At 42.9% G+C, this 21875-nt stretch overlaps 1 protein-coding gene across 3 annotated transcripts in view; it reads right to left on the bottom strand.

Moving 5' to 3' along the window:
* MAEA (macrophage erythroblast attacher, E3 ubiquitin ligase) overlaps positions 1 to 21875 on the bottom strand; it is a 94529-nt gene that overhangs the window by 28532 nt on the left and 44122 nt on the right. For 2 of the 3 annotated variants that reach the window (XM_006276381.4, XM_059721475.1), the window contains 3 exons: positions 9781 to 9903; positions 8780 to 8893; positions 6586 to 6662 (listed from right to left, as the gene is read on the bottom strand). In XM_006276381.4, coding sequence (XP_006276443.1) covers positions 6586 to 6662; positions 8780 to 8893; positions 9781 to 9903 — 314 coding nt within the window. The remainder of the gene's footprint in view (positions 1 to 6585; positions 6663 to 8779; positions 8894 to 9780; positions 9904 to 21875) is intronic. The other variant, XM_006276382.4, reaches the window with a different exon arrangement.

Raw genomic sequence — 21875 nt, 5'->3', positions numbered from 1 at the left:
GGGGTGCTTGAACTAAAGCTCTTTGAACGAGCTTTAGTTCACGTGTCCCACACCACCATTTTGACGCATGGGATGGTGAATACATGCGATGCTGCAGGTGCTTTAAAGTGGCTCTTGGAGACTAATTAAAGCGGACCGCCCCCGCAGCACATGGGGATAGGAGAGGTTTTTTTATTTAGCCAGAAAGCAGGGCAGCACCTTAGACAGTACTGTAGCAAGGGTGGTGCCAGCAATGCACTGCCACAGGGCACTCTTACGCCGCTCCAATGCTATTGCAGCAGAAACCATACTGCCCCTGTACGCCAGTCACTCAGCCATGGATGGTGCTGACCTTAGAGAATAACTCATAGATTCATAGACTGTAGAGTCAGAAGGGACCACAATGGATCATCGTGTCTGACCCCCTGCCCCTGGCAGGAAAGAGAACCAAGGTCAGATGACCCCAGCCAGGTGACCATCTAGCCTCCTCCTAAAGACCTCCAAGCTAGGTGATAGCACCACCTCTCTTGGAAGCCCATTCCAGATCTTGGCCACCCTTACTGTGAAAAATTTCTTCCTAATATCTAACCTAAATCCACTCTCAACTAGTTTACACCCATTATTCCTAGTCGCTCCCTGGGACGCCTTAGTAAACAGTGCTTCCCCTATTCCCCGTTGACCTCCCGTAATAAATTTATAGGCGGCCACAAGATCTCCCCTCAGCCGTCTCTTGTGAAGGCTGAAGAGATTCAGCTCTCTCAACCTCGCCCCGTAGGATCTATCACGAAGGCCACTAATCATGCGAGAGGCCCTCCTCTGGACCCTCTCGAGATTCCCCGTGTCCCTCTTGAAATGCGGCGCCCAGAACTGGACACAGTACTCCAACTGTGGCATGACCAGGGCTGCATAGAGGGGGAGCATCGCCTCCTTTGTTCTATTCAGAACAGAGAACTCGTTCAGAGAAGCCTCACTTCAGACAGAGCTAGTTAGAGCATGTTAATCTAATTTTTAGTTCCCAGTAACTTTTTCTAACCGTACCATTTAAGCTGCATGGTCATGTGATTTGCATGACTGATTACTTCTAGCCTTCTGTTTGTATTGGTTTTACATTTATTTCCTCTTTCTTATTTACTTTCCAGATGTTTTATTTATTGGGGAGGGGGGAGCAAGATGGGGAGCAGGGACAACTGGTACAGAAATAGTTGAGCTGGAAACGGTGAATTAAATCCCTGGAGTGACAAAACCAGTGGAGCCAGATTAGAAAGGAGACTTTGTAGTGAAACCCTCAAATAAAAGAATCAACTGCCAAGAAACAGGTAACCTTTAAAAAATGGCAGCCCAGAACTTGAACAATGGTAAGGTTACATACAAGCAGGCAAAACCCAAAAAAGTCCAAAAGATGGGAAATGGTAGATAAAAATCTAGCCAGTAAAATTATAACAAGCTAATGAAAGGGAGACCATCTAAAACTCATCAAGGCAAAAAGAAAAAGGCTAGGGACAGAAGTTGCACAACTGGTTTAAGCGATCAGAAACTAGTTTAAACCTGTAACAGAACAGAAGTTCAGTGCACATAAACCAGTTTTTAAATGGCTGAAACCAGTTTGAGATAAACCTAGTTGAATGTAGTATCAGACTTAACTGATTTGGCTCAAACTAGTTTGTGGGATGTCTGTCCCAGAACCCTTGCTGGTTTAAGATAAATCAGACTCCCCCAGCACGCCATTTTCAAACTAGTTTATGTGCACTGATCATCTGTTCTGTTACAGGTTTAAACCAGTTTGTGTGTAATGTCTGGTCCTAGCTGCAGAGACGGGTTGGGCGGGGGCGGGGAAGGAGTGATGACCAACCCTGCAGAGACTTGCTTTTGTAATCCCGGACTCAAAATCCCAGAGACCTCGGTGACAGCAGGAAGAAATAGTGAACACACAGCCTATGCCGGCTACATGCCAAAGAGCCGTGCTCTAGCACCCCGCCCCAGCTTCTGGCCTGAGCCACTGCAGATATGTAGCTGCATTTCCTGAATCAAAAAGTGAATGTGTGTCCAGTTGTTTCTCAGTTCAAACTCTGCAGTTTAGACTAACCTGCAAAGACTGAATTAATTCAGCCTTAGACTTTTTGACTGTCTGCTCTTAGCCTAAATGACAAGGGAAAATGGTAGAAATGAACAAGGTATATTCCAAACTAATTGTAAATTGATTTATAGTTTGAAGCAATACATTGAGAGTGATGAAGAAAGCCCAAAGAAGGAACTAAGCTGCGCAAGCTGATTCAGGACATGGCAGATCACATAGAGGAGGAGGATATTGCAGAAGCACTTGGGGGGAAAAAAAGAAGTCAAAAAGGGAAGACATCTTGGTTAGAGAAAGTGCAGGTAGATGCCTTATATTGCTGGGACTAGGACACATCAAGCATCTTAAGAAAGAAAAAAAAAAATCACCAAATGAACAGTGTAATATCTTCACATTGCCTATTTAAAAAAAAATATATAAAAAGGAAAACATTACAGTTGTGCTGACTTGATAATTCTAATTAAGTGGATGTGGCAGTTGGTGAAACTTTTCAATAATCTCCTTCCCAAAGGCTATAATCACATGATAGGTGAGCTTGTGTTGTAGTTTGTGCTAGAGCAAGGGATAAGACTGTTTTATCTCAGCCATGCATGATAAAGTGACCTCTATAATCAAAACTAAATAGGGCTACAATAGAGATTTTTTCAGTAAGCTTTGGCTTATATCAGAATCTGTGTTGAATCCATTTCTATTTGTGGTCATCATGGACACAGTATGTAAGACTGTGCAAAAGGGAGCCACTGTTCATTAATGACTTACTGATACATGTAAAAAAATCATAATGTCCAGTTTATCCACTCTGAACATACTTTGCACAGGTTAAACTGAGTGAGTCATGGTTAAAGTCTATGCTATGTAAGCAAACAAATGGTCCCAGAAGAAAAAGTATCACAGGAAATAAACTTGGTGCGAGATTTGGGTTGGGGGGGGGGGGGGAGGAGGGGGGAATTGCCTTACCAATTCCAGATACTGAATTAATAAACTTAAAAGAAAGAAGGAATTCAAAATGATTGAACAATGGTTGATGAGTATGGCATCCTTATCAGTGGATGACCAGCATCAAACCAAAAGACATCTGGTGCAAAGAGTGGGACATATCACAAAGCAGCCTTGCTTCTCTTCATTCCTGGACCACAAAGATACCACCACCAAACCCAACCAAAACAGGGCCAAAAGGCTTTCTAGATCTAGATTAGTTCCTGTATAGTTCTATACAGATCACTCTCAATCCCCACTATTAGAATTGTATGGCACTAATATTCACCCCTAGTGCCACCATCATTCTCCTTATTGCTCCCAGTTGATAAGATGCCATCAGTGAGACACGTGAGACTGTCAGCCAAATCTGGAAGTTATATCAGGTTATACTCTTTCACTGTCAGTACAGATGCAGCAACAGTCCCTTTAGTTTTCCGACTTCCTGGTAAATTGCCTTACCAATTCCAGATACTGACATCCACCCCTTACAGGATCCCAAATGGGTATTAACCCATCTATTATGGCAACATTATAGGATTGTGGCAAATACGTGCCACAGATCCAGCCTTTATAATCAAAATATGTGTACCCTGAAGTAAGTATTGGACTCTTCAGACTCCCCCTGACCCTCAAAAGGGAGGGAGGGGGAAGGAAAGACAAGTTTGTGACCTTTTCACTTTGAAAAAGGGAAGATCCATTCCCACCACCACTGAAGTGAGGGGTCATGGTATAGAGCAGGGGTGGGCAAAATTCTATCTGGCCTGCGGGGTCCCTCCAAAAAAATATTTATTGGCCCACGGCTGCCCCTCGGAAAGCTGGTGGGAATTGGGCTTCCAAAGGTTGCATGCTATTGGACTGGGTGGAGCTCTGTGGGAGTATAGCTCCTGGGGGGGGCTCTGCCTGCTGCTGGCCATGAGTGCCCCAAGGGCCTACTGCCTGCTGCTGCTGCCAGCGGTGGAGGCTGTGCGCCATGGAGAGGGCATGTGGCTGTGATGGGGGTATGTGGCAGGAGCCACCTCCCAAACAGACCCCATACACCCCCACAACCCTCCTGGCAGACCCCACAACCCCCCCCACCCAAAAAAAATTCTCATACACACACTTTACCCCCCCCCCCCCCAAATACAAGAGTAAAACTATTCTGAACTATTATGCAATCACTTCTATATACACTATACAAACACATGTACATCAGGGCACAAATCTTTTTTTAAATAACATTAAAATATGTTATAGTAGATGTTTGATTTTTAGTATATGATTTGGGTTTTTTTCTGGTTCCAAGATGGCAACCCCCCCTCCCAAAAGGAGTACTTCTAAAGGCCTGGGGTGGGAAGGACTTTCAGTGGCAAAGGTCAGGGGTTAGGGGTGGGACTTCTGATCCCAAGGTGATGATTAGGGGGCAGGGCACCTGTTAAAGGTTGGTACTACCCTTGCGGCCCTTGACAACCCACCAAAAGTTGTTAAGTGGCCTTCCAGCCAAAATAATTGCCCACACCTAGTATAGAGGGTCCAAATTGTCTTACTAAAGGCCCCAATTCCAAAAGAGGTTCACATTTGCCAGCCTCAAAATGTGACTGAAAAGCTAAGTTATCAACCCTCAATTTTATCCTTAGACTAATGTTATGTGGTGTCTGCCGTAAAGCTCCAGTTACTGGTCTCCCATGACTGTGCGATCATGAGAGTTTTCCTTAGAAAGTCCCTATGATTGTGGTATGAGACTGGAAATATGGCCCAAGCATACACTAAATGTTCAAACAGCAAGCAATAGAGGACTCCTCCCACCAATCATACTTTGTGGTGGAGGGGGACTGAGGGGAGGGGGACTGTAGCAAATTTGCAAAACTGAGCACAGGGCTGGCAATATTTTACAAATCATGCTGTGCTCTGGAGAAAAAAAAATAGAGCTGCAAGTGAAAAGGTCATAGGATTTTACAGTTTTCTCAATCAGAAAAACTAATCTAGCATCTTTTAAAAATCCCAGCCCAGAATTGCTTAGTTTCCTGTAGGCTACTGCAAGAAGCTGGCTGTTATTCAAAAAAAAAAAAAAAAGCTGACAATGCAAACAAGTTGCACATGCAACACAATTCGTTATGTTCAAACTTGTTGAGACGGAACAAAATGGCAGTATAGGAGCTTCATGATGAAAAGATGAAGCATCCGTCTGCATATTGCAGTCTGACAGGTAGTGCAGAATTAAGACTTTGATTCCTGCTTGACATTTTGATATGCCATCCAGTTTTAAACAAACAAACAAAAAAAAGAGCAGTGTTCCAAAACTAAAGATTCTGATTTAGAACAATGACAGTTTACACTGAAGTTTCTATGATGCACTACATATTTGATGGGATACTGTACACTTCTTACAGTACACAATTTTATTACTAACTGGTTCAAGTATCCTTATAATTTTAATAGGATGTTTCAAAACAATGGCAGTGAGAATGGGTCTAGAAAACAACCTGATCATTCTAAACGCATCAGAAACAGGCTTATTATTCAGCATCTTCCTAATATAACAATACAAAACATTACTGCATTATCTGCGTGTTATTAAGTCCCAACCTAAGTATCACATTCATTCTAACAGAATCACTCTGTTGTTCTGCCCTGAAATAGTATACTATACTAACTCCTTACCTAGGATCGCTAATTCAAAAGCTTGCGTATAAGTTATTTATTTGATCTGCCAATAAGAAATATCTGACACAAAGAGAGAGAGCATGAGCAAGCAAGACAAAGTTATTGTATTGTTAGAATGGGGGAGTCATGAGATCTGGATTCGATGTCCAGTTCTGCCATTGAGTCATATTCCTTCGAGCAAGTGTGTATTGCCATTACCCATGAAACAATGGGTATGACATTTACCTACCTCACAGGAGTGAGGAGAGTTATTTTCTGTAACAATCTGAGACCCTCCAAGAAGGGACCATATAGAATTGCAAAATATTAATAATCATCCGTTTAATAAAAACCTTAAAGTTTAATATGTAATAAAACAGAATGTAATAGAGATTGTAAAACATAAAAAGCTTCAGGGTTGACAAGAATCAAGCCCAAGAGTCATATTTTGAACATAAAACACCGACTGGTTCATATGAAGAGATCAACTTTTCTTGCAACAGATACATTTTCTCTCCAAACTAACCCCACATACCGAGTTTGTTTGTACTCTAGATTGAAAATTAGTATAGTAATAGCAAACTGTACTCTATGATGAAGAACAACTGTTTTTACAAACAGACCAATACAGTATACATTTTTTAAAAATAATTGCTTTGAATTCTGCAGTTCTGCAAAGCCTGAAAATTGTGTTTCAATAACCATTTTTAAAAATTTGAAATGAGCATGTAAAATGACAGCTTGTGTTTAAAATTTGAAATGATCCAATATGAACCGTAATCTGTTAAATCCCAAGAGAGGGTGTGATAACAGCAATGCTGACAAGACCCTTTGCTGCAGTGGAGCTTCTGGGTGCTGCAATAACAGTCACACGTTTCTTATGAACCATAATACTATCTTAAGAAAATTGTTTGGTAAGCATCCTAATTTCATACCTCACAGCATCCAGTCTCTTGTTCTGTCGAATGAGTTCAATGAACTCCTGAATCCTTAGGCTGAACTCCAGACAGCTCTGAGATTAAAGACAAGACAGGGTCTTAGATGGGGCCACAGCAGCATTGCACAGTGTATTTTATGGTGTTTAAGTACTCAGTGTGCCACAAAATAGTGTTAATGGCATGCAACTTTGTTTGCTTGCTTTTTAGGCATTCATGCAGATAAAGCAGTTTAATGGGTGATGAGATGCTAGCACAGAGAATGCCTTAAAAGCAAACAAAAACCTCCTACCTCTCACCCTTCTTCAAAACTGAAATGTTTTAACAGGAATCAACTGTGTCCTGATGACTGAAGGACCCCACCATCCTCTGGGTGTGAATGGATTACAGCTGGGTTGCTTTGTACTATATTCCAATTGTATGAGAGCAGATATTGCAGAAATTTCTGAGACAAAGCAATAATTAAGATAGAGGGACCTTTTTGCCAAAAGGGACCAAAAGTATTAGACAAGGTTGGGGGGGAAAGGAACGGAGTCTGAACACTAGCTTGAATGTACCCTTATTCACATTAGCAAAAAAGGGCACGTTGAATTTGGGTCACTGAGGATTTGCCTTCCCTCACAAAACACCCATCCCAGTTCCCCCTCCCATCATCCTCCCTAGTAGTGACTTAAAAGCCATACTAAGGAGACATCTCACACAAGAAAACCATGTGACATTTACCTGTTTTTGGATAAAGGTAAATTTTGAGGCCTACTAAAGTTAACAGTATTCATCACCAGTATGAACATGTGGAATTAAAAAGAAAAAATAAATCCTTTTCCCCCAAAGGAAGTCACTGTGCTTCTGCATATAGAGGCACAGGCAACTACTTTTCCTTTTTTTTTTTTAAGAAAGCGAAAAAAGAAAATAATAATAAATACTCCCTGTGCTCGAAAATAAAAGTATTTCTCAAGTTTCTCTGCTCCATTTAGCAAATGTTTCTCTCTTCCATGTTTCTAATGAATGAGGATCTTTTGTTTATTGTGTATGTGCACAGTAATATCAAAATTCCTCAATGACATCAGCAGGAATTTGAGTAGCTCCAAATCTGGATCAGTTAACTGTGTCTGGTAGCTGTCGCAAAAAATATGCATTTGTTTGTTTTTAAATGGGAAATTTTGTAGAGCAATTTGAAGGAAATCTCACATTGACAGAATACAGTCTAAATTAGTTTGGAATAAAGTACTGGGGGGAGGAGGGGAAGGGTAATATATCAGTTAACTTTCTAACTTGCAAAACTGTTTGCTCAGGAAAGGAAGGAGCAGCCTTTTAACAACAGCATTTTTCTGTAGCCTAAGTTTTGTGAGAGACAGAACACTTCAACTTCAGATCTACATAAAAAAAGATGGAGCCAATTTTTAAATGATTTTTAAAAAATCCTTAGTTATTTAAGATGCACATATTTTATTTAGGGACAGGGGGATTTTAGAAGTTTATCTTTTAACAACAGGCTGTTTTGTTTTTTAACTAGTCAACCATTCTCTATAGACAGTGCATTCTGAATTCTAATCCTGTCTCCTCTTAAAAGTGCTGGAAGAGAACAGATTCCCTCCAAACAACCTTCAAAGCTTTAGAAGTCTTCAAGAGAACTGAAAGCCAATGGCTGATCTGGATTTTAGAAAACGTTATAAATTAACACCCCCTCAACATGTCCAGTGTTTTCAGAACTATACTCTACAAATTTAGCACAAGTTTGGGCAACAATTCCACAGCCCTTGTTACCAAGAGTGAGACTGCTCACGCATGTAAGGACTCCAGCAATGGGTATTCTTCCCACTTATTCCAGTTTACCCCACCCCATCGTTAAAGTTGTAGAAAGATGGTGGGTAGGGGAGTAAGCAAACTAACATTAATAAACAGCTAACTCTCTAATCTAGACACTATGCAGGAATTTACCCCTTGGTTATTTTTAAAAAGCAATAGTTATTTCTCTTTCTCCAACTCTAACCTATCATAGCCTTAGCTTTTTATGTAAAAGTAGGGCTTGCAGAAATAATTTTTTTTTTTTTATTCCTGGTTGTTACCATCATGTTGAAGATTGGTGATGGAAAAAAAGTTAAGAGTACTTCAGATTTCATTCCTCACGTTACTTAACAAGTTAAAATGACATAAGGCTTTCTTCAGCATTATAATTATCCAAGTGTTTACATACCAATTCTGGTTTTCCTTTAATGGTTTCCATAACAACATCATCATTTTCTTTAGAGTAATCACTGGCCGATTTAGTTTTGCATCCCATCTTCGGTTCACTCTCATTTTGGAGCCCCTGAGTGACAGAGAACGTCGCTCTTTGCTTGGCATTAAGTGCACTCAAACATTTTTGGTTAAAGAAAGTGCTTAGTTTAAAAATAACAAGAAAAAAAGAGAAAGACACAAAAACCTTTCCAAGGGAAGCAGGGACTTTAGTTAATGTCAGTTAAAAACAGATTTCTGCAAGCCCTATAAAAGATTAAACTTAGTTTTAAAAGAATGCTGTACAAAGAAGGGAATTTAAACTAACTTTATAAGAACAAATAGAAAAAGTGACACCTTATGTTCAGTTCATGGTGTTCAAGGGCTAGAAATACGTATTATGTTCACACTACACTAAATGCAGCTTCTTTGAGTACTGTTTCCTCTTACAAATGCAGGTAAGCTTTCTTTAAGTTGTTACAGCTGTAGAAAACTTTTCTATTAAATTTCTCCCACTGTGTTATGCTTAAGGACATCTGCTTAGCATTTCAATTGCTCACCACACTTTTTAGAAACAGCTTCATATACACACCATGAATTATGTTCTCAGCAGGATGCAAGGAGTTATGCACATAAGTCTTCAAGCATCAAGATGAGATTATACTTCTTTGCATTTAGGTTTCTCTAAATCGCATTAAAAACAAAGTCATACTGCTATGTAATTTCACTGTAAGTTTGTCAAGGAAAAACTTGCATTTAGAGGACCTAGATTCAGTATCAAGTTTAATCTGGGTGTTAGTGGGTGCAACTCCACTGATTCTGGCCTAAGTACTCAAGGGCTGTATTTTGCACTTAGGATCTTTACGTTAGTACAAGTCCTTATTCGTATCTAAATTTTAAACCATAGTCAAATATTCAAAGAATTCTGAAAAGCAGGACAATTTATATCAAGTAAAAGCTTTATACATTACACTACTATACCTTCATTTTCCTGAGCCTGGATTTGTTATCATGACACCAAGCCAAGCAAGTCATAGTTTCCTGTCTTTCCAAAGATTCTTCTACTTCTTTAGCAGTCAGGAACATCTCAATATTTACCAGATCCTTAAGAGAAAGAAAAAAAAAAAGAGCAGTTAAGTTCTGTTTTATAAGAGGAAATTCTACACAAAAATTACATTTTGCATACCTACAGACAGAGGACTACCACTTTGGGATATGCCTGGTTTCAAAACCATCTCACCTTGCAAATGATACCCATGTAAAAATAAAGAAACAGCAGCACTCTTGAATAATGACAGTCATGTACATAAGATATAAGGTAATATTAAAGTTTGTGAATTAATTTCTTCATTCACAGCCAAAAGGAGACAGTGAACTTTCTTAGAATACAAGGCTAGAACTATGGAAAGAGGAGGGAAGAAGTGGTTTCAGTCATACTCAAATTTGTTTGGGAGCCGGCATGAAACAAATCTGGGGAATACAAACAATTTTCCATCAATAACACATCACAAGAACTAGCATCATAACTGGTACCTAGACTGAGAAGGACTATAGAGATCAAGATACTTCACCGTGGACTGAGCAACTCTAATGGCAGCGTGTGATGTTGCAACGGGGCTCCCTTACTGTACTCGTTTTGTTGGGTGAGTTCGGTAGATCCAATGGATTACTAGTCTATCACTTTTCAGAAGCAAATTCCAGTTCAAAGGTTTGATTTTTATATATAGCACTTATGAAGAAGTGATGATTTCAGATGTGTCAGTTACACAGAATGTGACAGCATGTGCTAGAAATCAGCTTTGCAACCTACCACTGAGCGATTTGTAAATAGCTGCAACACGTGTTTTGTATGAACATTCTCATTTGATTTCTACTCTCTTTAAATCAGCAGAATTATATACAAGAGAAAAAGGTGAAGACTTACTAGTTTCAACGAACTACCTGTAGCCTGTGGAGTTTCTGGGAATACTTTGTAAAAGTTTGATGCTTCCATGTGCTTCCTTTTAGCTGCTTAACATAAAAAAAAATGAACTCATCCTACCCCTCCCCAATTGCTTTGGCACTACAATTATTCATGTCTGAAACATCCTGATTCCAGTGTCTAAACTAGCAGTACAAGTTACAGTATTAAAATTCCATTCTGCTGAGTGACAGGACATCTCACAGGAAGTGAAAACATTGCTTGTGACAAGCACAACCTAGTATTAATTTGCCTAGGGCAAACACTTAACTGCACCTATACAGCTTCATAATTCACCCAGAGCTTTGTACATTCAAATGGACAAAGTCAAACGCAACTGAATATATCCGCTCTTTAAGACACACTGTGGTAGATTATTAAAGGATTTTTTTTCATTCATCTGTAATGAAAGGATTTAGAAGGGTGTTTTCAAACTAAGATGAACTGGATCCATTTTGAATTGGCATCCCCAGAGATTATTCTGAGCTGCATAAATGTGTCACGCTGTGACAGCTCATACTTAGAGGAAGAAAATTCTCTGTGGGACACCATACAATTCAATGTTCTACAAACACAATAATCCAGTACTAAGAATGTTTGTATTAACATAAAAATGAACCTGTTCCACCAAATTTAAAAGTGTATATATGTTCCAAGGCAGTACTGAAAACCATACAATTGAAATATGCTGAATATGACTGATATTCAGAATGGCGCTAATGAACAAGGACACTGCCAGAGTAGGAGGTGGTATTTTCAGCTGTTACAACACTGAAAGGGATCTTGGAGTCATTACTGATTCCAAGATGAACATGAGCCACCAATGCCAGACAGCAGCCAGCAAAGCCAACCGCACCTTGTCGTGCATCCAAAGGTGCATCTCAAGCCGGTCCAGAGAGGTGATCCTCCCCCTCTACGTGACATTGGTCTGGCCTCAACTGGAGTACTGCATCCAGTTCTGGGTACCGCACTTAAAGGAGGATGTGGCCTGCCTTGAGAGGGTTCAGAGGAGGGCCACTCACTTAGTTGGAGGGCTACAGGGCAGGCCCTATGAGGAGAGGCTGAGGGACCTGAACCTGTTCAGCCTCAGCAACTGGAGGCTGAGGGGGGATTTGGTGGCTGCCTACAAACTCGTTAGGGGAGATCAGCAGCAAATAGGAAGGGTCCTATTCCCCCCAGCAGCACCTGGGGTGATGAGGAACAATAGCCAGAAGCTGCTGGAGAACAGGTTCAGGTTAGAGATTAGGAGGCACTATTTCACTGTCAGGGTAGCTAGGATCTGGAACCAACTTCCTAGGGAAGCGGTCCTCGCTCCTACCTCGGGTAAATTCAAAAAGAGGTTGGATGAACACCTGTCTGGGGTCGTCTGATCCCAGCGCGTGCTCTAACCAGTGGCGGGGGGTTAGACTAGATGATCTATTCAGGTCCCTTCTGACCCCTAACTACTATGAAACTATGAACACAGCAGCTGTATAGACTAACTCAGGCTTAGTTAACCACCTCTTGGGACATTCTGAAATGTTAATTCAGTTTATAAACCAGATATTTATTTGTATAGGTAGCACCACATTTCTCAGTTTTGTTTTCTTGCACATTCATGATCTCCTGAGCAGTAAACAAAGACAAAAGGGCTAGGGACAAAAATTACACATAAACTGGTTTAAGTAATCAGAAACTGGTTTAAACCTGTAACAGAACAGAAGATCAGTGCATATAAACCTGTTTCAAAATGATGGAAACTGGTTTAAGATAAACCTGGTTGAATGTAGTATCACGCTTGACAGATTTAGGTCAAACTGGTTTATGAAACTTCTGTCCCAGACCCCTTCCTGGTTCAAGTTAAATCACAGTCCCCCAGCATCCAAGAACACTTTGCAGCTCTGAGCTAAGCTGTGCTGTCTGCTCCAGAGAGCGGGGCTGGCACTGTCCCTCTGCTCCCTAGCCAGAGCAGTGAGGGCTGGCTCACTATCCCACCCCCGGCAAACCCTTGCTGGGGTCTGGGGTCAGGGGGAGAGGGGGGGGTAAACGTCTCTTCCTCCTGAGTAAGGAGCTGCCATGCTGGCTGCGACTGTAGACTACAAATCCCAGAGGCACCTGGAAGCAGGAAGAAGAAGTGATGAACAACCCTGCAGAGTCCTGCTGTTGTGAGCGTGGACTGCAAATCCAAGAGACTTTAGGGGCAAGCAGGAAGAGGAAGCAAACAAACAGCCTGTGCTGGTTAAGTGCCAGAGAGCAGTGCTCTAGCACCTCCTAGCTTCTGGCTTGAGCCAGTGCAGGCATGTGGCTGCATTTCCTGAATCAAAAGCAAATGTCTGTTCATTGGCTTATTGGTTCAATCTTTGCAGCTTAGACTAAGCTGTAAAGACTGAATCATTTCAGCCTGAGGCTTTTTGACTGTCTGTACTTAGCCAAGGCCAGTACTGCAGAAGTAGTAACAGCTACAGGCCCGTATATATAGGTGCTTAGAAGTTGAAACTTTCCCTAAACTTTTCCCTACCCCTCAACAATTTGTAAGCCAAACTCTGTCCTCAGAGAAGGTTTTCAATGCAAATATAATCATTTAAAAATATAGCTACCATTTACCGGCTAGTTTACAGTACCACAAAAAACACATGACCTAATTCTGACCTCACTCTGATTTGCAATATTTTGTCAGTGGAATTAAAGGAGATATTCACACCAGTGCAAAAATCCAACAGTGATCTAAACGTATACCAAGGTCATTTGTTTATGTTTTTATGAGGCTGCAAATAGTTTGATCTGTGTGTTAGCAAAAGGGCTTGAAGTGATAGCATAGAAATGTTAACCTGAACAAAATCCTTTTCATTTAAAAAAGGAAAAAAAGGCAGTCAGTATCTATGTGGTAACTCAACCTTCCATTAATGGCACCCTCAGAAGAATCACACGTATGTGACCCTTTCGAACAAAGTCAGGGGACGGACTGGGGAAAACAAATTTGTCCAAACAAACAAAAAACATGGTCCAATGTTCACGTATTTTTCATACAAATGATCCGTTTGCAGTTTTGTCAAGGGAACTCTACACACTTCACGTTGCCACTGGCTCTCAGGAGTAAACCATACTGCATATCTATATACATGTATAATAAGCAAGCACTAGGACAGTTTCTCTTTTTTCTGTTAAAACTATGCAACTGTACCTCTACTAGTGTTCAGAAAATTTCTCAGATTTAACAAGCACACACATACATATAAATGTTTGTTGGATGAAGTTGACTCTATACATATTTAAAAAACAAAGCATTTAACAACCTCATAGATCCTGGTCAATGATTACTGAATTATTACTTCAAGGTTATTCAGTCTATTACCACTTACAACTGTACCCTTTGACTTCAATACCACAATTATCTTTTCCATTTTTGCAGTTACTAACAAGTGTAACCAACAAAATGTCGACATAAGTCATCATTAAATAAGCTATAGTGAGTGTACATATAAAACAAAAATTGGTTTATTGTACTCCAGAGTTGTCTCATTGGTCATCATAGGACAAACCAACTAAAAAGCTAGTACATGACATGGTTTAAAATGTCTCATTGTCAATATATCCTCAGAAGCCAAAACAAGAAAAAATACATAGCTCAATCAGGTTTGCTATTTTCTTGAAGTTTACCATTTGCTCTCAAAAAGCACAATATCAAAAAATTCTTATTCTTTATACTTAAAAAGCTGTGTGGTATATTAAAAAGAAAAATAAATCACTTTTTTGTTTTATCTTTGGCTTCATCTTTTTATGACCTAATTAAATCTCAGCACAAGATTAAGTTAGACTCCCTTTAAATAATATGAGATTAGCATTAGATTTAAAATCGCCTAATTGGTAAAGTCTTATACTATACATTTATCAGCAGGGATCCAGCCAGGTTTTCCATTTCCCACAGAAAAATGGAGTAAACTGCCGATTTACCTTTTACTGGAGGCAAACGCAGATTTCTCATTTTAACGGAGAAACCTGTGGATTTGCAGTTTTGCGATGAGCCCTCTGTAGGCTGGCAGAGTTCCAGCCTGCAGGGGGCTGGGAGGGAGCAGGAGGAGAGCGGTCATGTATGGGCACCATGTGCGCATATATGCACATGACCCCAGGCAGCCTGGACAGCAGCTCCCACAGGTAAGTGGTGGCGGGTGGGGGAAACTGAGGCCCCCATAGGGAGGGAGGGAGTTAGGCAGTGCTGGAGCTGCCGACCAGCCGGGCAGTGCCTGGCAGCTTGAGGCCCGTGCTCACAATGCATGGCCACAGAGTCCCGGCAGGAAGCAGGATGGGACCACAGGCAGCTTGTCCAGAGAGTGGGAGGGGGTGGGGCTGGCTCCGAGACTCTGCCCACTCCCAGGGGGCAGGGGAAACCTGTACCCCCCTCCCCTGATCTGTATGTGGAGCAGGGGCTGTGCACTGTCCACTGCAGGCTCAGGTTCCTGCCATGCTGCCCTCCCCTGGTGTCTCTGTAGTCTGGGTGTGTGCAACCGGGTGCTGCAGGCAACAGTGAAGCCACACAGGAAGCTGCCTGCCGCTGCAAGCTCCGCGCTGCTAATTTCCTCTGCATGCAACCACATGCTGCCACCCTTCAGGCAGAGGACACCTCACCAGGGCAGCGCAGAGCTTGCAGCAGCGGGCAGCTTCATGCATGGCTCCACTGTTCTTTGCAGCATCAGGTCATACACAGTGGGCTGCAGAGACCACAGGAGAGGGCAGCAGGGTGGGAGCCTGAACCTGCAGTGAGCAGCATGCAGCCCACACACAGATGTGGGGGACCCAGGTCCTCCTGTCCCCCAGGAGTGCATGCCATGGTGGGGAGCAGCCCCCTCACCCCAAACTGGGAGTCCCCACAGGCAGGGCTGGGAGAGCAGAAGCTATGGGTGGGGAGTGAAGGTCACCGGCAGGGCTGGGGGGAGCAAGGGACAGAAGCAGGGCTGTAGAGGTTGGGGGTGGGGAGGAGAGGCGGCAGGGGGGTCTTTCATTTTAATAACGGATTTGGGGGGTCTTAAAACAGATTAGTTGCCATGTTTTAACAGGTAAAAATCAGGACCCCTGTTTATCAATGAAGTGCCAGTTTAACAGTCTTCCTCAGCTGCAAGCAAACAAGATACAGTAAAATCCCTGATATTTGGCACGAGTGGGTTTCCGCCTGGGCATGGAGCAGTGCTGGGGGGTGTGGCGGTGGCTGCACGCAGAGCAGCAGCAGCGCAGCATAGCGTGGTGGATGGTGATGGCAGCAGCTGCATATGAGCTTCTTCCCCTCCCCCCCCCCCACATCCGACCGGAAATTTGAGCTACTAGAGTGTTCCGGTTAGTAAAATCCCAGATAACAGGGATTTTACTAACCGGATTATCTACCTTTTATTAAGTTTATTGAAGGGTGAAAAGGTAAGTAGATCATGCTGAATCCAAATTTTCTTCATTTTTCAACAGGAAATGCAGGATGGCACAAGCAATGTTTCAAGTTACCAATGTCTGGCAAAATGTCCCACCCGCATGCACAAAGATACTGCTTGCAATTGTTCTGCAACTAGTCCCTTTTTATTACCCTACAGTTTTAACACTGGGGAGGAGAGCAGGGAAGGAAGGGGAAGACTAGAAGTCTCTTGGGCTAGGGACATAAATTACACATAAACCAGTATAAGTGATCAGAAACAAGTTCAAATCTGTAACACAACAGAAGTTTAGTGCACCTAAACCACTTTCAAAATGAACACTGATTAATGCGGTAATAAATCACATGCGTTAGCCACAATTAATTGACAGACCTAGTATAAATATTACTCCATTTATGCCTACAGCACTGATATTTAAAAGTTTATTTTTTTAAGTTTCCTCATAAAATGAAAGTTTAGAAATATGGTAATACTAGATTTAAAATGTATACCTAGTTCCTCCCAAAATAAATTAAATGAAAAACTGGAGGAGGGGTGAGAAGAACCTTTAAGAAAAGGCAAATATACCTACACATCCAACTGGAGGCCTGTTCATAGATTCATAGATGTAGGGTCGGAAGGGGCCTTGTAGATCTTCTAGTCCAACCCCCTGCTCTGGGCAGGAGTGAAAACTGGGCTCAAATGACCCCAGCCAGGTAAACGTTGAGCCTCCTCTTAAAGACCCCCAGGGTAGGAGCAAGCACCACTTCCCTTGGAAGTTGGTTCCAGATCCTAGCAGCCCTGACTGTGAAGTAATGCTTTTTAATGTCTAGTCTAAACCTACTCTCTAGCAACTTCTGGCCGTTATTCCTAGTTACTCCGGGAGGCGCTCGGGGGAACAAGGTCTCTCCCAAACCCCGCTGGTCTCCACTAGTAAGTTTATAGACAGCTACCAGGTCCCTCCTCAGCCTTCTCTTGTGAAGGCTGAACAGGTTAAGGTCCCATAGCCTCTCCTCATAGGGTCTGCCCTGCAGTCCCTGGATCATGCGGGTGGCCCTCTTTTGGACCCTCTCAATGCTGTCCACAACCCTCCTGAAGTGCGGCGCCCAGAACTGGATGCAGTACTCCAACTGTGGCCTGACCAATGTCACATAGATGGGGAGGATCACCTCCTTGTCCTGCATCCACAGATGCATCGGAAGCAGGGCCAAGGTACGGTTAGCCCTGCTGACCGTGACCTCGCATTGTCGGCCCATGTTCATCTTGGAGTCAATAATGACTCCAAGATCTTTCTGCCACCATGCTTTCGAGAAGGGAGTTCCCCAGCCTATAGGTATGCTGCTGGTTCCTACTGCCCAAGTGCAGCACCCTGCACTTGTCAGTATTGAACCCCATCCTATTTTCATTTGCCCACCCCTGTAACCTGTCCAGGTCCTGCTGTAATCTGTCCTTCTCTTCTAGCTTGCCCACCTCACCCCAAATCTTGGTGTCGTCTGTGAATTTAAACAGGCTGCTCTTCACCCTGTCATCCAAGTCACCAATAAAGAAATTGAACAGTTTGGGCCCAAGGCCCGAGCCCTGGGGGGCCCCACTGCCCACTTCCCTCCAGGTCGAAAATGACACGTCCACCACCACTCTGAGTATGACCCCCCAGCCCTGTTGTTACTACACATCGGAGAAGAGGGTAAAAATATAATGTTACCATTACAATCATCCTTTATTTTGCAATAGGGACAAGAATATCAACAAGCTAGAAATAGTCTTTATGGTTTGCCCCTTCCCACTTAGGTTTCCAATGCAACAAGGAAGTGTGACCAATACAGATGCACCAATACATCGGTCCAATATCAGATTGGTATCGATATAAAGAAAACTGGCTGTATCGGGTATTGGCACAATGGGGCCGATAATTTGACTGATAAATGCCCGTGCTGCGTGCAGCCACAGCACAGCACTCAGGCAGCGAGGAGCACAGCCAGCAGCATGGAGAGCTGCCTCCAGCTGGTAAGCCCGGTGTGGTGGAAGGGGAGAGAAGGGGCGGGGGTGGGCAGGGTGGAAGGGGGGCAAGCTGTACCACAATGTGATCTCACCGCTTTCCCTGTTCAGCAAGGTCTGTCCCCCATAACTGCTGGGGAGCAGATATGGTTGCATGGGGAAAAGCCCTACTCTTGAAGAACACCCCAGATTCCTTGGGGTGCCTCCCTGTAAGCTGGGAAAGCTCCCTGCAGTGAGGGTGGGGGCAGGGGCAGGTGCTGCCCAGGCGGGAGACAGCATGGGGGGGCGGTATGTGCCCCCCAAATCTGTACAGGGTAAGGTGGGCTGCACCCAGGACTGCGTGGGGCTCTTATTGGTGGGGATAAGTGTAATGTCTTCCTGGGGCCTTACATGATCCAGTTATTTTAATTTTGGCAGCTCATGACAAATAAAAACACTGACTTCTTTCATACCTCTCATGATTGCCCCATAATGTCCTCTTTCCATTTATTTCAAAGCAGCCACTTAGCTCCATATTTCTATGCTGTGCTTTATCACAGCACCACCATTGGCTCTTCATACTTTTTACTTGCTGGCATACAAATCTGATAATGCTCAATTATAAATTTGATACTATACAGACTTCTGAACATCATTTGGATGTTCAGAGAAATTTTACAGGCAAAATAATCTTTTCCTGGACACTTCTACAGGTCCTAATGAATAAGCTCTTGATTTCAGTCCGACACACGAAATGAAAGATGCACAATGATTATAAAAGGATTACCACACAGAAGATGTAAAACAGTTTGCACAAGTGCCAACACAGCAGAGCAGCAGAAGAAACTAAATGAGATGACTAAGAAGGTAAGTTGCTCTGGAGAAAGGAAGGGGCCAGGACAGCATAGAAAATAGAGACGATTGTAAATTGGTGTTCGGAGAATAAGAGGCAGCTTCGTATTTCAAAAGATTGGTAACGGGATGTGTCACTTCACCTGTGATACTATGGGCCAAGCTTAGTCTAATCTTTAACAAAAAACAAAACGACTTCTGACGGGAGTTAGTGAGATGGAACGTAGGGAAATGCCAAGCAGACCAGATATTTGCACTGTGCCACCTGCTCCAAAATAGAGACATTTGTTTCACTTACTATTATTATTATCAGCATTAAAGGCTAATCAGGTCAACAAAGATGCAGAATCTTTTTTTGAAATTTAGGACCCTTTTTCTAATCCAATTAAAAACCCCCCAAAAGATGGAGATTCTCCACAATTGGTAATTATATATAGAAAGTGTCTAGAGAGAAGTACAGAATTGCTTGGAAAGCATGAAGTGCATTATATGCTATAAATTAGAAATAAAGGAGAATGCCAAAGGGAAAGCTCCTTAATATATTGTATGATTCATAGAATCATACAGGGGTAAGCTGGAAGGGACCTCATAGGTCATCTAGTCCAACTCCCACTCCCACCCCACCTGAAGCAAAATCATCCCCATCTATGATATACCATCAGGGGCCACATAAGCTAAGCATTAGCACAAACACAATAACCCTGCATTTGTAATGTCTTCCACCGTGAGAGATCTCAGATGTGCTTTTAATATTAACGTATATCCACCTCATTTGTGATAGAGATGCAGCCATCTTGGTGAAATGCCACATTAAACACCCACACAGTAACGCCACCCAAAAAGAGATTAGTTTTGGGTTTAAGTTTTTATTTTAGGAACATATTTTATATAAATTCATTTAGCAGAACAATATTAATAGTGCTACTGGGACTCCTTCAGGTGGTTTGCAGTTTACACTTAAATTTATGTCAAGATCTGCACACCTCGTACTTTTTGTTGCGTTTTGGAATTTGTTACTCTATCATTTTTATTTTTGTTTTTAAGTATTAATCACCACAGTAGCGTGATACTAGTCAAACAAGTTGAGCAAGCAAGTTTGTGCCTCCAGCAAAGTTGTAGAGTATTACATAAATGTAATGAAACAGCATGAGATTGGCTTATTTTTGAAAGTTCAGATTTTCTCCTGAAGCACCTGTAAAGCTTTCCACCCTCTACACTTAGTATTCCATTAATGACAAAATGGCTCAATCTCAAATCGTAAAAACAGCAGCAGCACCTCTTCTGGCTGTACAGCAGAGGTGTCAAATGTCAGACTCGCGTAGCCCCATCATCTAGAGCCCAGTACTGCTCCTGGGTCTCAGCAGACCCACATAGGACATGTGCCAGAGCAGCCCTGCAGGCAGGGGCCAGGATGCGCACGTCACGCAACACTTTGTTCCATCTGCATCTGGGAACAAGTGCTGTATGCAGTGCAGTCTGGCTGGAGACATGTAAATATGGGTCCCAGACCAGCTACAGCAGGCACAGCACTGCACATCGTGCCCATTCTGGCTGGACCGTATCACATGTGCCACCCAACCTGGCAGTTCTAGGACTGTGTTAGGTAATGCCTGCTCCAGCCAGTCCAGGATCTGCACTGTATATGGTGCTTACAAGTGCCGTGTGCAGCACAAAGTCCCCAAAAAGCTGGAGAAAGAACCATGTGTGATGTGGTTCCCAGAGTGGGCGCTGCATGTGGTGCAGCCTGACCACGGTAGGCACTGCCTGTAGTGCAGTGCCCACTCTGACCAATCTGGGATCCATGTTGCAGGTCCCTAGCTGGAATATGCTGTATGTGGACCCCATTCAGCCAGTCTGGGATCTGTCACATGCAGTGCAGGTCCCAGACTGGCTGGAACAGGTGCCAGATCTGGTATGCAGGGGGAAGGGGAGGGGGACTACGGGCCCCATCCAGCCTGTTGACTAGCCTTGCATGACTCATTCAGTCAGCGGGGCGGGATGAGTTTGACACCCCTCCTCTATAGCTTCATTACCCGCAACTATGCTTCCTAAATTAAAGTAAAACTCGCTCATTAATGCAATTTTCAGCCCTGAAACAGCACTTTGCTTGGGCCAAGAAAGGAGACAACTCTGATTAAACAAACAGCTCTAGTGTGGCAAGGCAGCTGCGTGCTGACAGGGCTCCCTGACAGCTCTCTGCAGTGGGCTGAGGGAGTGATCCAGTTTCCTTCCCTGTAGCGCTACATGTAACTAGACAGGTATTGCATTCTAGTGAGATGCTCAGTAGTACTACAGAAGTTCCTTTTTGAAGAGAAACATTTTTGTTGTGGATCCACCCTTTCTGCTGTTCTACTGTGTACACACCTGTACAGTTCTCCAAAAAATGATCACAGGCAGCTGTAGTGCTAAAATGTAACCTCTGTTTAAGCATACCATGTACAGTACGGCTAACATCTTAACTGACTTCCTATGATGCCTTCAGTGTCCAAGCTTTGTCCCAGGTGCTTTGACCTAGGAGTTATAAAGTACCTAATCCTATCAATCTGGATATGTCCTATAGTATGAATGGGAAGACCTAGGTACCTCCAAGGGGCGATTCAGATAGCCTGAGGGTGGAAACAAACAATGTCCGATGTCTCATGTGTGCTGCCTTAACATCTTTTATGGCAGCACAAATTATGAACTAATAAGACAACTTCCCTTTGCTGTGCCACATGAAAGGAAGAAAAAAGGCAGTGATGCAACAAAAGGTAGTAAGAGATCCTGCTGCTTTACTGTTCTGTGGCAGGAAAGTAGAGCATCCCAAGCTGCTCCTATTTTCCAGCCAACTTGGGGAAGTGATCTGGGAGCTTGGAGGCCCCCTAAGCCCCCAGAGCTCCTGCTTGCTTTTCCTGCTTACAGGGAGGCACCCCAAGGAATCT

This window comes from Alligator mississippiensis, chromosome 2, assembly GCF_030867095.1.
Source record: "Alligator mississippiensis isolate rAllMis1 chromosome 2, rAllMis1, whole genome shotgun sequence".
Lineage (NCBI taxonomy): Eukaryota > Metazoa > Chordata > Crocodylia > Alligatoridae > Alligator > Alligator mississippiensis.
The sequence above is the reverse complement of the archived record's forward strand: the minus strand, read 5'-3'. Positions and strand labels throughout refer to the sequence as shown.